Source organism: Vanellus vanellus (assembly GCF_965231255.1).
Source record: "Vanellus vanellus genome assembly, chromosome: 26".
NCBI lineage: Eukaryota > Metazoa > Chordata > Aves > Charadriiformes > Charadriidae > Vanellus > Vanellus vanellus.
Window position 1 is genome coordinate 590578 of NC_138931.1, and position 14201 is coordinate 604778.

The following is a 14201-nucleotide window of genomic DNA, read 5'->3' on the forward strand; positions in this document are numbered from 1 at the left end:
ACAAACTCATTAAATTAACCATTATTATAATCGATTACAACTAATAGATGAGGTCAGCTGTACCGGTCATTTGACACTGAGGCAGCAGACTGCTCACTAGAAGAAGCGCCAAAAGCTTCAGACAGCCACCCAGCCCATCCTCGGGTCCCAGGGCAGGAGCGCTTCCACACAAGGCATCTCCAACGAGCACCCCTGACGTCCAACAGATTTCCCTCGCTGTGTTTTAAGCTGTACCTCTAATCCCCAAAGGAGGTGGACAGTTCAGTCCCCTTCCATCGGGCTGCAAATTTTTGGATTTTCAAAGTGTGCTGTCACACACCCCTCCCTATTCCTTCAATTAAGTAACAGCCAATATTCAGTATTTCCTTGTGGACCCTATTGCTTAGATCTCTGACTGCCCATATTAGGCTCTACTCTCCAGTTAGACAGTACCTATCCTGAAAAAGGATCCAAAACAGGACACAAGGCCTCACAAGTCCCAAGGTTCACATGCTTTGTGTGTTTATGGATCTCCACAGGTTAATCTTTCTTCTGTAACAGATAGCACGGCTGATTCACTTCTTGTTTCACCTACTCTAACACTCCTTTCCTTTCCTGCCAACATGCTCCTGCATCCCATTTTTCACCCTCTCATACTTGTGCAGACAGTTATTTCCACCTCAGCAGAACACTTTGCACCCGTCCTTCCAAAGCCACATCTTTCGGACAGACGTTTCTCTCACACATCCACATTATCGGGATTGCTAATCCTTTCTTTAAGGAGCCTGAATCCTATCTGACTGGAAGGGCATCAACTGCAAACTTCAATATGCGTTCTCTGTATTCCACTTTCAAAATCATAAAGGACTTTGCCATACCCGCTGAGGAGAAACTTCTGTGAATCGGCTTACGGATGTCCTTCCAGAGCAACATGTAACCACCGATTACTTCTTCAATCGATTGCATACCAGGGAAAGCATTTTTAGGTGCAGTTGACCGTTCCACTAAGATGACAGCTGTAGTAAGATTTACTCTTCGGAAAACTGGAAGCAAAAATCTCTTTCATTTTCACTGCGTAAATGTTATCCGAGTCTACTTAAAAATATGTAGAGATTTATAAAAAGCACCAAGCTAACAAATCTTCTGCTAAAGCACCCGGGAACACCTGGCCAGCTGTTCTTCTACTGAGTGGTATTCCTCGTGACTTTTTTTTCCCATCTCCTCCCTCCCTTGCTCTAAATCTTCAGACCAAGTTGGTCTCCTTGCACTGCAGTGCCTTTTTAGAAGGTAGGAAAAGATGACCGACTATCATGGCAAGAGAAGCAAATTCATCTACTTGATTTATTGCTCACCTGGTATATTTGTTTAACATTACAGTCGGCAAGAATAGTTAATGTAATTTCTCTCAGTATTTTACTGGGGGTGTTGGACATTAATGAGGACATTGAGCTCTTCTACAGCAGTATTTCCTAGAAAAGTCTTACCTCCCTCTTGCTGAAATCCTGACCTATGCTGTAAGTGTTTCCTGTCTAGACTCTTACTATTCCTTCTGCCCTTTCTAAAGCCACGGTAATTTGTCAGCAAGACAACAGATACTCTTGTTCCGCAAAAAGGACTATTGCTTTTCTCAGGTACTGTTCACAGCATCCTCTCCACCTTGGCACCTTCTTACAAGGAGAAACAGAGCAAAACCACACTATCCTCTGGTGCAAGATGATTCATCTCACTGGGACACGCTCCCTCCGGGGTCAATGGCCCAGGAGTCCCTGCCCTGCCACCCGTGCCAGCCTTGCCCATGGAGCGGAGTTCCTCGCGCACAGAGCCCACTCACTTCCTCCGCGTCTCGTCAGCTGCGCAGATGTCAGTGCGCTTCACACAGGGGAGGTTCGTGGGAACGCTGCTCTTTGGAGATGTCACTATCTTTAAATTTGGCCACCAAAGGAAACCATGCAATACACATTCAATCACAGAACTCAGTAGAGTTGAGCAAATAAACTTTTTTTTTTATTTTAACTTGAGAAATGAGAATGATGAAGACGTGAAAACTACAAAGTCATGTTTCAAACTTCCTTTTTCCGAAAACAAAGCACTACAAGAGACAATATTAGCTACACTGAAATTTCTTTCCTCTTTTTATTCTTCACATGGAGGAAATAACCACAAAACCTCTCTTTACTCTGCTGACTGATTGTCCCAGATTTGTTGAAATATGGGTGAGGCAGTGCTGTGTTTTTCACAAGCTGAACAAAGGAATTATCTTAACCAAACATTGCATCTCCCCAGAAAATTTAAACCAAAGTGTTTAGACACCTTAAGAATCCCTTTAAAAACTGGTAAAGCATGGCTAGAACATCCTGACATGTGTATGACACCAAGTATCAGGGAAGAAGCCAAGCAGCAAAACCCACAGTCCCTACCTATGGCAATCCCAGATGGTTTCTTTATGAATTTGTACAGGCAAACGCTGAGGCCTCCTACAGACACAAATAGGAGGGGAAAATCTACACTATACAAATCCCTTCAGGCTACACATCCCTATATGATTGTGTTCATTCCGGAATTTTCAATTAGTAGTTTCTGGTAACACCCCATTTCTGCCTCATATCTCTATTTATTGGGGAGTGTCCAAAGCATACACATTCCAACCCAAAAGTTGGAAGTGCCTGGATGAACTGAAACAGGTGACTCGTTTCTCCCTTCTCCTTCATGCTCAGACCTGAGACAAACGAGGTCCATTATCTTTCATTGCAGATTTGGCATTATTAACCAGGACAGAGACTTCAGAAGGCACAGCCTATCCACCATCGGCAACTGAGGTAACTCAGGGACCTGCATTTCCTCCCACCCACAGGTAGGAACCAAAATATTACTCCTCAAAACACCAACCAGTCTATTGAAAGCACAGGCATCCGATATCCCGGAGACATGTCGTTTAAGACTTTGCTCGGCAGCGCTCCGGCAAGGCAGTTTCCAACACGCCATGCTACCTCCACCACAAGCCAGCAGCCACCTTTCAAAGCCTGGCTTCTGTCTAGCACACAGCTCGCAGCCGCCAGTGACAACACGCCAAGTGAGAGGCAAGAGATTCACAGCACAGAATCCCTCAGGGAGAGATACGCACCACAAGAGCACTGTTTCTCAGCAGGAAGCATCAATATTAGTTTTAGAGAAGACTCCTCAATTAGAAGTCCCCGACTAAATAACTATGCATTAATGATAAAGCACCGAAGTTTAACACAGAGCATGTATCCCTTCAGGGGGAGGAAAATGACGACAGAGGAGACATTTCTGTCTGTCACGTACATATAACATCAGAATCAACATCATAATAGCCCATAAACAGGACAGTTTCAATTCATAAACAGCCCATAAAGAGAGCACAGCATCAACCCATTAAAAGCCCATAAAGAGCGCACGTTAGCGATGGCACTGTGCCTGAGTTCTCACCTCAGGACACAGCCTCTGTCCTCCTGGGGGAGAGCAGCCAGTGGGGGTCCTGCCCTGTGCCCAGCCATGCCAGCACCAGCACTGTCCTGGCTCCACGATGGACAAGGCCACCCGGACAGAGAGGGGGAAGACACAGGTCCCCCCACGCGTCCCTTGAAAGGCAGTGGAAATGATGTGGGTGTTCTGCCACCTCCACACAGAAACCCAACATCCTCTGGGCAGGGGAAATGACACGGTTGTACCCAGGACCTGCTCACACAGATTTCTGGGAACCCCATGAACAGGCTGACCCCCACCCCCACACATTTTACAGGCTTTCCTGTACATGGGTCACCAACTGCCTGGTCAGAGCCTGGCCGAGCAGCCGGCCTCACCTGGCACAGGAGGGCCAGCAGCAAGGCGACGGCATTCCCCGGTCACCTGCAAACTCGCGCGGGTGTTGGGGGACGTGCCAGCCCTCCGGCCGAGCCTTCCTCCCGGCACCGCGGGGTTCGGACAAAGGCCCCGCTGTCCTCCCGGCCCCTCTGCCGCATCTCCCACCAGGCAGGCGCGTTTTGGCAGAGACGGTCCCGGACAGGGCCCGGGCTGCGTGGCCAACCTCAGCGCCCACCTCCCCCGTGGTCCTTCAGACACCTGTGACCCCTGTGCTGCCACCGTCCCCTGCCCGCGCAGGGGGGCACCCGTGTCCTCAGAGCCCCGCGCATCGGGGGGGGGGGGGGGGGGGGGGGGGGCCGACGGGGACAGCCCCGCTCCGGCACAGGGGAGGGGGGTCCGCCAGCCCCGAGGACGGGAAAGGGGCTGCCAGCGCCCCTCGGCTGCCCCAGACCCAGCCGGGCCCCGATCCCCGCGGAGGGGACGGGGCAGGGCCGCGCTGCCCGGGAAGGGGGGAGAGGGGCCGCAGGCCGCCTGCCAGCCCGGCCCGGGCCCGCCGGCAGGGCGGGGGGGCGGCGGCAGGCCCCGGCCCCGGCCCCGGCGCACTCACCCGCGCGGCCCGGCAGCCCGGGCGCGGCCAGCAGCAGGAGGCAGAGGCAGCTCCGCGCCGCCCGGGCCCCGGCCCAGGCCATGGCGCTCCGCGGCGGCATCGCCCCTCCCGGCTGGGGCGCTGGGTCCGGCCGGCGGCCCGCGGCCTTATGGAGCCGGGCCGGGGCCTGCGCCGCGCCGCCCCGGGGCGGGGCCGCTCCGCTCCGCCCGCAGCTCCGCCGGCCCCGGCCCCGGACCCCCCCCCCCCCGGCGGTAACCCCGCGGTTCGGGTCGGGGGCACCCGTCCACCCGGGACGCTTCATGGCACACCGGCCCCGCCGGGTCGGGAGGGGGACCCGAGCGGCACCTCCCGGGTGAGAGCGGCCGGGAGAAATCCGGCCTCGACGCTTCCAGGGCTTTCTTAGAGAAAACGCAACAGAGGCCCGAGCAAGCGGGTCCCGGAGAGAAATCCCGCTGAAGGGAACGGGTGTCAGCACAGACACGGTCACTTTTCTGGCCTTCCCTTCCAAAAAACTACATCATAAATTTGAAGCACGTGGAAACACAGCTTCACCTTAACTCTCCACCGCACGACACCATGGGATACAGGTGAGTAAGAGGAAAAACTCTCCAAAGGAAACACTGTCACCGGCGTTACGGCGCTCTGCTCCAAGAGTCATACGTGTTGCCCTGACCTGCCTCCGGCCGGCACACCGCCGCCCGTGAAACACCCTCCCAAGGCACTCCATGGAGCACCATGCCTTCCTCCGGGCGGAGGAGGAATAAACAACATGTGACACATCAGTCACACTACTGAACGGGTGATGGCGAAGCACCCTCATGCCATAGTGATAAGCAGCGTACAAGAGCCTAGACAAATAAAATCCAGTTTTACCAACAACTTCTCCTTTACTGATAACCTTTCCTGGGTTTACCAAGTGTGGTACTTTACAGGGTTTTTTTAGGCCTCCATGTTCTTTTCCCTACTAGGTCACAGCTTTCAAACAAAACAGATGCAGTGAAATACCTCACTGTAGAGAGCCAGAGCCAGACCTGCACCAAAGGCCACACACACCTCCTCAGCACAAACAACAGACAACTAGCGGTGAGTGCCCTTTGAGGGCTACCAGCCAGAAACACCCCTGCACACCCGAGTTCTCGCTCACAGGGGTCTGACCGCCATCTACAATGTTTTAGAAATTGCTTTTGAATGCGCATAATGCAAAAGATGCCATCAATGAACACTTAACATGCTGAGCTATGGGCACAAGTCTTCCCCTGCTCCTTAAAGATGAGTTCTTGGCAGACTTCAGCAGAGGTTTACACTGCTGCCACTACAGTGAACAACTAAAGAGCAAAGAATCATTTGGCCCTTCGCGTTCCCAAACCCTGCAACCATTTTTGCAGGAGCTGTAGGAAGACAACCTGTGACTCAGGTTTCCCCCCTCGCAGCTTCCAGCAACCAGAAAACCTCCTGCTCCTGTCAGAAGTAGACAACAGCTCGACTCTATGAAGCCAGTTTTATGTACCCTAACAGACCAAACCACAAAGCCATGCAGGAGGCCGGCACACTAAATTGTATGATACTGCAAGGTGCGACAGAGAGTTTTATTCCCGCCTGATGTTAGAAACAACACAGAGGTTATGTGTCTCCAACCCTTATGGAAGCTGCACATAGCATTGGAGTCAGGTATACCCTGTGCTGCCCATAAGCTGGGCATTACCCAAGATACAGAAGGCTTCCCATGGATTAGGATAATATCATGGATCAGGATAATATCATGGATCAAATACGGATACGACTGTGCACTGTACAAATAACGCACAAACATGAATCATCCCACAGTTCCTGCCTGAAGGGCATGAGATTCCCGGGTCCATATTTAGCAAGAGCCATATCCATCTCCCTTGACTTCTGTCACTCACCACCACTGCTGCAGCCTTGCAATACATGCAATTGAAGACAACACACCTCAAAGCTCCAGAAACGAACCAGAAACGAGGCCAGAAAGTGAGGAGAGCTTTTGAACACACGTTTTGGGTCAAATGCAAACCTGCCAACTTTGGAAACTAAAAATCTGGAGAAGTGCTCATGTGATCAACCAACACACCTGAAACACCCACATCAGCAGAGCTATCACTCAGACACGGCGGAAGATGCTCTTGGAGAAAAACTGGTGAAATAAACCAATAAATCCTGGAGCTCTGCAACGTCTTAACTCACATATGAAACCTCAAAGGCAAGCACTGGGATTCAGGCTGTCAGTCGTCTTCAGCACAGACCTTATGACTAGAATAAGGCAAAGTGAGGAAACCCATTGCAGACAAGAACCTTAGAGATTATGTGATGTTAAAAATAGGATGTTTCATTCTTTCAAAGGCTTAAATAGGAGCAATACGCTCTTAAATAGGCATAAAAGGCAGAAACGGGAAATATCTCAAAGAAACAAACTTACTAAGAAAAAATGTACACAAATGGAAACCAAATACGTGTGCTGGACATCTCATTTCCCCAGGACACTGGTAATACAAGAGTAAGCCATGCAATACAGCAGCCAGTCCAGCTGACACCACTCGCTGATGCGGCTGCTGAGTCAAAAAGATGCAAAACCAACTATTTACACCAAAGGCAAAGTAGTATCCAGTGTGATAATAAAGCTTATATGGTAGATGTTGAAAAGGATCTCATTCCATGTCTGGGGAAGGGAGGGGAATTTGGTGTTTTTCAAGGAAAAGCATTCCATCAGCCTTTGACAGAGCAGGGACACAGTCTCTTGCCTATAGCTGATGGTGGGATCACAAGACAGCAGCCCCATTTCCTAAGAAATGCAGCGAAGGGGATGGCGCAAGGCCAGAGTCGTAATGACCAGCAAATAACTGGGACCTCTGCATCTCCTCTGCAGCGGTAAGGAAAGCCCCCAGAGCCATTTCCTCCTTTTTGTCACTGCCAACCCCCTTTGAAGGCTGTAGGAGACTTTCAGTCTGGTTTCTAAAGGGAGCAAGGCTGATGTACAACATGAGCAGCAGTACGGTCCGTTGTATCAGGGCGTAAATATTCTACATATGGGTACTCGTGGAGTTCACTGACACTTTGTGAGCTGGATGACAGACACTGCCGGGCTGCAGTTTAGCGAGCCATACTGTGCGTGAGCCGACAGTGAGGGCAGGGGAGAGGATATGGAATGAATTCTTCAAACATCTGCTGTTTGTCAGCTATTTTCACAGTTCTTTGTAACAAAGCTGTAGAATCATTAAGAAAAGAAATTTCTCAGAAATCCTTGTGCTGGGGATGGCAATTACACTCCCTTTTCCAGTGAAGGCTGAAGGCGTACCTTTGCCAGACCGAAGGGTATAAGAACTCCAACTAAACTGGCTAAACATGCAACAGTAGTTTTAAATAGCAGAGTCAGATGTGTCATGTTCTCCCTCCAACCTCAATCCTACTGGCTCCCACATCCTCTCCACATACCACGTGTGTGGTGTTTGCTTATAAGCACTGTAAATAAGACAGATTAAGGATTTTGGATGCAATCAGGACTTCACTGACATCACCAGCAACAGTCCAGCTGGCTTCGGAAGCACACTCATTAACACCACACCAGTGATCGCTGGCTGATGGGCACCTATGAATCCTGGTAATGGCTCTTTCCCAAATACATTCTTATCAAATTACGTTTTGCCTGGCTTCCAGCTGGATTTAATGAATGCCACGTACCTGCCTCAAACTGCGCTTGGCATTTCCAATCTAATGACCTCAGGACACTGTGGGAGGGATTAAATGAGGTAGAAGAAAATGAGGCAGGAGAAAACTGATGGAAATAGGCAGCAGCTTGTCCAGATGTACAGGGTCAATAGCAGGATCCCAGTCTCCAACCCTCTATCTTTCTATACCTGAGTGCACCATTCTCTTCAATTAATCACTGAGTCTCATCCAGAAAGCACTCAAAGGTAGATCTCTACAGCTCTCTGAGCATAACAAAGAAAGGCCAAGAGCAGGCAAGGGGGGCTCCCAATGCCAATCGCTTTGTACAAGGAGCAGAGCAGTTAGGATAAAAAAAATTTTGCTACTTGACTATCCAAGCTGTACTAGTACCTCCTCTGGGCAGGGAGATGGTCTAGGCAACTCTTGAATTCCCTTTCCTGTTTTCCTATTAATGGAAAGTTTGCTTAAGGGGTTCAGTCACATTTATTTTCAGAAGGCTTCCAGAGTTACACTTCAGGATGCTCAAGGGAACAGAGACACAATTTCACCCCTCCTGACTCTAAGCCTCCTCCAGGCAGCACTTGGCTGTACAGCTCCCTCCGGACCGTGACCTGCTGCTGCCCTGGATGGTATTTCCTTGCTGCCACCTTGCCTCCGATGGCGTTCCCAGACCCTTTGGACACAACCTTTCCCCCAGCAGTCAAGTCCGAAACATCAAGCCCTAAAGCATGAGTTTCATTTACACCTATTTCAGAGATGCTTTACACTGACAGAATGGTGTAAAACCTGAGTAAAGCACACACTCAACATGATCTTTCCTCTGCCTGCTTCAGTGCTGCCAACACAACCCTCTGCCACCCAGCCCACAAGCTATGCAATCTTTAAGCTATTTCTAAAGCCACTTGGAAGCCTCTTAATCATTAAAGAAGGGCTTAGTGGGACAGCTGGCCATCGCACCCGACAGGCAACCAATTCCTGTTGCGGGTCAGAGAAAATCCCACTGCAGCCGCACCACAACCCCGCTCTCCAGCCGCCAGCAGCCACAGGGACAGGGGGAAGGCGCCGTTCCTCCGGGAGGGCGGTACAGCTCCACAGCGGGGACCTTCAGGCCGCTGCTACGAGGAGCTGAACCCTCGCTCCCCCCGGCAGCCCAGGGAGAAGCGGCTCTCCGGACCCACCAGGGCTAACCCGGGTGCGGAGCTGTTGCCACCGCGCCGAGCCCAGGCTCCAGGGGAGCGGCAAGCCCCGGGAGGGGACCACCGAGTACCGGAACGGGCACCACGGGACCCGACGGGCGCGGGCTGAGCGCCGGGGCGGCGGGGGGGGGCGAGGCCTCGCTCCGCGGCTGCGGGCCGCTCCCCCCCGCGAGGCGAGCTTACGGCGCGGGACGGCTCCTACCGCGCCCCAGCAACTCACACCGAGCGGGGCAGCGCGTCCGGAGCCCCCTCGCTGCCGGGGGCCTGACGGGGGGAGGCGGAGGGCGGCGGGGAGGCTCCGGAGCGCGGCCACCCCTCACGGCGGGGCGCAGCCCGGGCCGGGGGGACCGCGCCTAGCACCGTTGCCCCGCCTCCTGCCTTTGCCCATAGGCTGGCAGGCCTCCCTGACAGCCAATCGCCTCCTCGCCTGGCACGCACTTCCGCCTCGCCTCCTGGCGTTTCCCCCCACTGTTTCTTCCGCCTTCGCTCTGACTGGCTGAGAGTGGCTGTTCCCCGCCCCCCAGGGCAAGACGGCGGGCGCCCATTGGCTGGCGGCGGCGCGGCGGCACGCGTGGCCCGGAGGCGGCGGCGGCGGCGCCGCCGTTGTTTCCTAGCAGCGGCCGCCGCCATGGCGCCGCGGCGCGGCGGGCCGGTGGGGTACGCGCTGTTGTGCGGGCAGGCCGCGCTACTTCTCGGCAACCTGCTGCTGCTGCAGGGCGCCTCCCGCGGCCTCCCCAACAATGGCACTGAGGCCGAGGCGCCCGGCCCGGGGTCGCCCGCCGCCGCCTGGGCCTACACCGACCCGCGGGCGCCGCTCGTCCTCTGCACCTACCTGTGAGCACCGGGCCGGGGCGCGGGGCGGGGGGCAGCCGCCTCACCCTCCCTCACCGTTCTCTCCCTCCCCGTTCCCTCCCTCCCCGCAGCCCCGAGGAGTTCGTGGAGTGCGAGGAGCCGGTGGACCACGGCGGGAACGCCACGGCGCAGCAGGAGCTGGGCCACGGCTGCGTGAAGGTGAGGGGCGGGCGGGCGGGGAGCGGCGGGGCCGGGCCGCGCTGGCGGTGGCCCCCGGGCCCTGCCCGCGGCTGAGGGCCCTGCCCGCGCTGCCCGCAGTTCGGCGGACAGGCCTACGGCGAGGTGGAGCACACCCGGGTGCAGTGCCGGGCGCTGGACGGCATCGAGTGCGCCGAGCCGCGGAGCTTCCTGCGGGGCAGCCGCCCCTGCGTCAAGTAGGGCGCGTTCCCGCGGGCCCCGCTGCCCTCTCCCGGGCCTGCACCTCTCCCGGCCCCCGCGGGAGGGAGCCCCGCCGTCAGGGACCGGGCGAGGCCGGCGGGATGCTCACTCCGGGGGGCGGGCGCGGCTCCCCCCTCACCTCCAAACGTTTCCATTGCAGGTACACTGGACACTATTTTATAACCACTCTGCTCTACTCGTTTTTCCTGGGTTGCTTTGGAGTGGATCGATTCTGCCTGGGCCATACCGGGACCGCAGTGGGGAAACTGCTGACTCTGGGAGGACTGGGGATCTGGTGGTTCGTTGATCTTATTCTCCTCATCACCGGTGGGCTGATGCCCAGCGACGGCAGCAACTGGTGCACTGTGTACTGAGAGGAGCAGAACCGACCCCGAAAGAGGCGAGCGGCGTCTGCAGGACTGGGGACGGACTTGTGCTGCAGCACCAGAACAGACTTCTGCCTTGCACAAACATGGATTTACAAAGCTGTAACTTCACGTGCAGAACAACTATTCTTGTTAATTCCTCTGTACAAACCTTGGACACAAAAATGTTCAGTATATATTTTGCTTGTTTAAAATAATCTGGATTTCCCCCCACCCCAAGCGGGAACAGTTTAGGAAATCAGACCTTGCAAACACAGGGGGTCAAACAAAGCTTAATAAAGTCTGGAAGGGGCCGACTGCAGTTACTTTCAATATTAGTAGAGGACATACAGCCACGCAGAGACGCAGGCCACTAGCGTGTGGTTTTGTCTTACTAGACTTTGCAAACCTTTAAAGTTGGGTAACCTGTTACAAAGTTATAGAGATTCTGTGGCAAAGCGATGACCTCCAATTCTACATTATTTGTTTAAAAACTGTGTTCACTGGGTGCAGGGGGAGCTGGGTTAGGTTTAGTAGAACCTGCACCCTTTGGAGTGCAGGTGGGGAAAGCCACAGTGCAGCAAATGATGTTACTATTCAGGCCTCTCAAAAGAAGCGCTTGTGTCCATCAGTGTAACTCTCCCTGCCTTGCTCATATTCTGGAATCATCATCCATAGGACACTGCAACCATTCCAAAGTACACATGTGTTATTTCAAAACTACCTGTTTCTCCTCCTGTCCCCTGCCCTTCATAGTAAATTAGTGTGCTTTTCAAAGCATCCCCCATCACGCTGCCTGTGGCAGCGGGTTGCATTCCCTTTCCCTGCTGCCAGATAGTCATATTCTTGAAAACCATGACCACTCAGCAGTAACCATTCATGTTTTACAAAACTGTTAAGTATCAGCTTTGCCTCATCAGTGACAGAGGGCTTGTGTCCTTCAGGAGCTGCAGGGAATGGCCGGGAGCCGTGGGAGAGCTGGGAAGGGGCCAGAGCTGCCGAGAGTAGCTCCTGTCTGCATGGCGGTCACCCCCAGCTCCAGCCCGTGGTACCGAGATGAGTGGGAGCTTCAAGCAACCTCGCGCCCAAAAGAGGAAGCCTCACCAGATGCAGTCTGAAAACTTACTGAGCTGAATAAAAATGGGAAAAGGAAGCTGCAGTAAGTCACAGCCAGAACCAGACACAAAATCTGTATATGCAAAAGGCCAGTCACATTTGACGTAAAATACAGCAAACATAAACTCTCTGTTCTCACACAGTTCTGCAAACTGAGGGCCCTCCAGCTGTTCGCATTTGGCGATTTTCTGCCTGTGTTACTTCTGTCTCCGGCGGGGCTGCAATGGGGTACAATCCGGCCGGGAATTCTGCCTATTCCAGTTTTGGTTTGTGGTTTATTGCAACAGCTCCTCCTCCCTGGGGAATGGGGTTTGTATCCCATTTAGGTCACAAGTAATCTGAATTTGGCAGCTTTGCACAGGCCTCAGGGCAGTGGGGTGGGGGGAGGCTTCATCATGAAACTACCGCATTCTTCAGACCAGTGGAACAACAGGGCTGAAAAGCCCACGGTGGGGAAAAAATGATGCAGCGAGCCAGAAAGAAAAAAATAATAATCCCATGTGCAAAAGCCCATCGTTGTTAACATCTCCCCATGTCCTCAGCCCAGCAGCTGCCAGCTAACAGCAGGACCTCGAATTCCTTCCGTGTACGAGGCCGTCATGGACTACGCTGAGAAATACCAGGGTATTGCTCCGACAGCTTTCCTCCTGCCCGCGTGTTCAGAAAGGCAAAGACAGTTGTGACTTCCCTGCCACCGCCATGCACGCGTCCCCTCTCGCACCCAGAAGCCACCCGTGTGCAGGGCAGCAGCGCCGGGGCCCACCTCACGCTGGCCACAAGCAGAGCACTCGGCCAGTCCTCATTGGGAAACCCGACATTGAAAGCAAAAAAAAAAAAGGTAATAAAGTGTTTAAACCAAGAGTTTTGTTGGGATACACTTACCCACGGAAGGGCTCAAGATGAGCAATAGCTGATGTCTTAACATCAGCAACAATAAAACCAAACTTGCCCCTCGATCTGGGAGGATGCACATCGCCCGGAGACGGGCGGCTTCCACCCCAATCTGTCGTGTTCCTACCAAAGACACGCTCTGGGAGCGAGGGACGCTTCTCACCCGGGTAGGCCCTGTCCCCTCGCTTTCTAGCAGTGACAAACAAGATCAAAAACTTTATCAAAGCAAAGGCTGCGATGGCCCTTCGCCCTCCCCTCGGGGCTTTTCCCCGGTGGCGCTGCCTGGGGGTCAGGGTGTCCAGGGGGGTGGGCAGCCCAGCTGGCTGCAGCACCGCAGCGGGGGCCTCCAAGGGGCTCCAGCCCTACGTGTGGCACAAGGGACACCGGGCAGGGCTTGGGCAGCTCCGTGCAGCATCCCAAAGCCTCCGCCAGCACACGATCGCTGCTCCCCTTGCACTTGGGCGAGCCCCCGCCGGTGGCCCCCGTGGTCTCCCCAGCTGCTGCACCCTGTCCCCCCACCCTAAATACACAACGCCAATGGACAGCCTGGAAAAGTGACTGGGATTTCCTTCTTTATTTAAAAACACAGGGAAAAAGGGGTTCCGTCTCCCGCAGCCAGCGTTGACAGGCAAGGGGGGGGAGGCGGGTAACTGGCACCACGGGAGACACGCAGCATCGCCCGCGCGAGGCACCCCGGCCCTAAGAGCACTTGAAACCCACAGCCAGCGCTCGCAGAAACGGCTGGAACCCCTTGGCAGTTTTCACAGAAAAGAGCAAAACCCTTCTCTCACACCACGCTCTCCATGCAAGATTCCTTGGCCCGGCACGCATCCCCGGGAAAGCGGGGAAACTCCCAGCACACACTGTGTTCTCCAACGGGAACAGCTCCGGGGGACGCGTCTGTCCCCACGCGGGAGAGCCGGGAGGCAAACGCAGAGGCGAGGGGACACCAGTTTGGTTTAAAGCAACGCTGCAAAGCTCCATCGAGGTCTGACTGCGTCTGCCCAGTCCTCGGGGAGGGGATAGAAACCCCTCCCCGCAACACCACCCGCATTGCGGACGGGTCTGGAGCCCGGCTCGGCTCTGACCGCGCTGCGTTCAGGCGCACATTCAGCCTGCGCCCGCCCCGGGACGGGTGGGAATGAGAAACAGGAATGTCGCAACAGCGCTGGAGCCACTGGTAGTTTCTCCTCCTGGATAATTAACCCTAATTGTGCAACAAGCTTCTGCTTTACCATCCCAGGCCTGAGGAAACTTTGCAATTATCAAGCAACAAAAACACTTGGTGCTCCACGCTTGTGAAGCGTCGCACAA

At 54.3% G+C, this 14201-nt stretch overlaps 2 protein-coding genes across 2 annotated transcripts in view; one reads left to right on the forward strand and one right to left on the reverse strand.

The window, feature by feature from the left end:
* The window catches only part of LOC309681704 (disintegrin and metalloproteinase domain-containing protein 9-like), a 30646-nt gene extending 26119 nt beyond the window's left edge, over positions 1 to 4527 (reverse strand). Inside the window, exon 1 of the mRNA XM_082495631.1 lies at positions 4409 to 4527. Within this exon, the coding sequence (XP_082351757.1) occupies positions 4409 to 4508 (100 nt within the window). The 5' untranslated portion in view covers positions 4509 to 4527. The remainder of the gene's footprint in view (positions 1 to 4408) is intronic.
* Positions 4528 to 9902: 5375 nt separating this feature from the next.
* Positions 9903 to 11188, forward strand: TM2D2 (TM2 domain containing 2). Its single transcript, XM_082495655.1, has 4 exons — positions 9903 to 10119; positions 10209 to 10296; positions 10396 to 10511; positions 10676 to 11188. The coding sequence occupies exons 1-4, from the start codon at positions 9914 to 9916 to the stop codon at positions 10887 to 10889; spliced, it is 624 nt and encodes a 207-aa protein (XP_082351781.1). The 5' UTR covers positions 9903 to 9913; the 3' UTR covers positions 10890 to 11188.
* The last annotated feature ends 3013 nt before the right edge of the window (positions 11189 to 14201 follow it).

What these genes read in the sequence shown, in the direction of transcription:
- TM2D2 (XM_082495655.1), top strand. Translation starts at nt 9,914, where the DNA reads ATGGCGCCGCGGCGCGGCGGGCCGGTGGGGTACGCGCTGTTGTGCGGG. An exon ending in CTCGTCCTCTGCACCTACCT is followed by an intron (nt 10,120 to 10,208) that starts GTGAGCACCGGG and finishes CCCTCCCCGCAG; the next exon opens with CCCCGAGGAGTTCGTGGAGT. An exon ending in GGCAGCCGCCCCTGCGTCAA is followed by an intron (nt 10,512 to 10,675) that starts GTAGGGCGCGTT and finishes TTTCCATTGCAG; the next exon opens with GTACACTGGACACTATTTTA.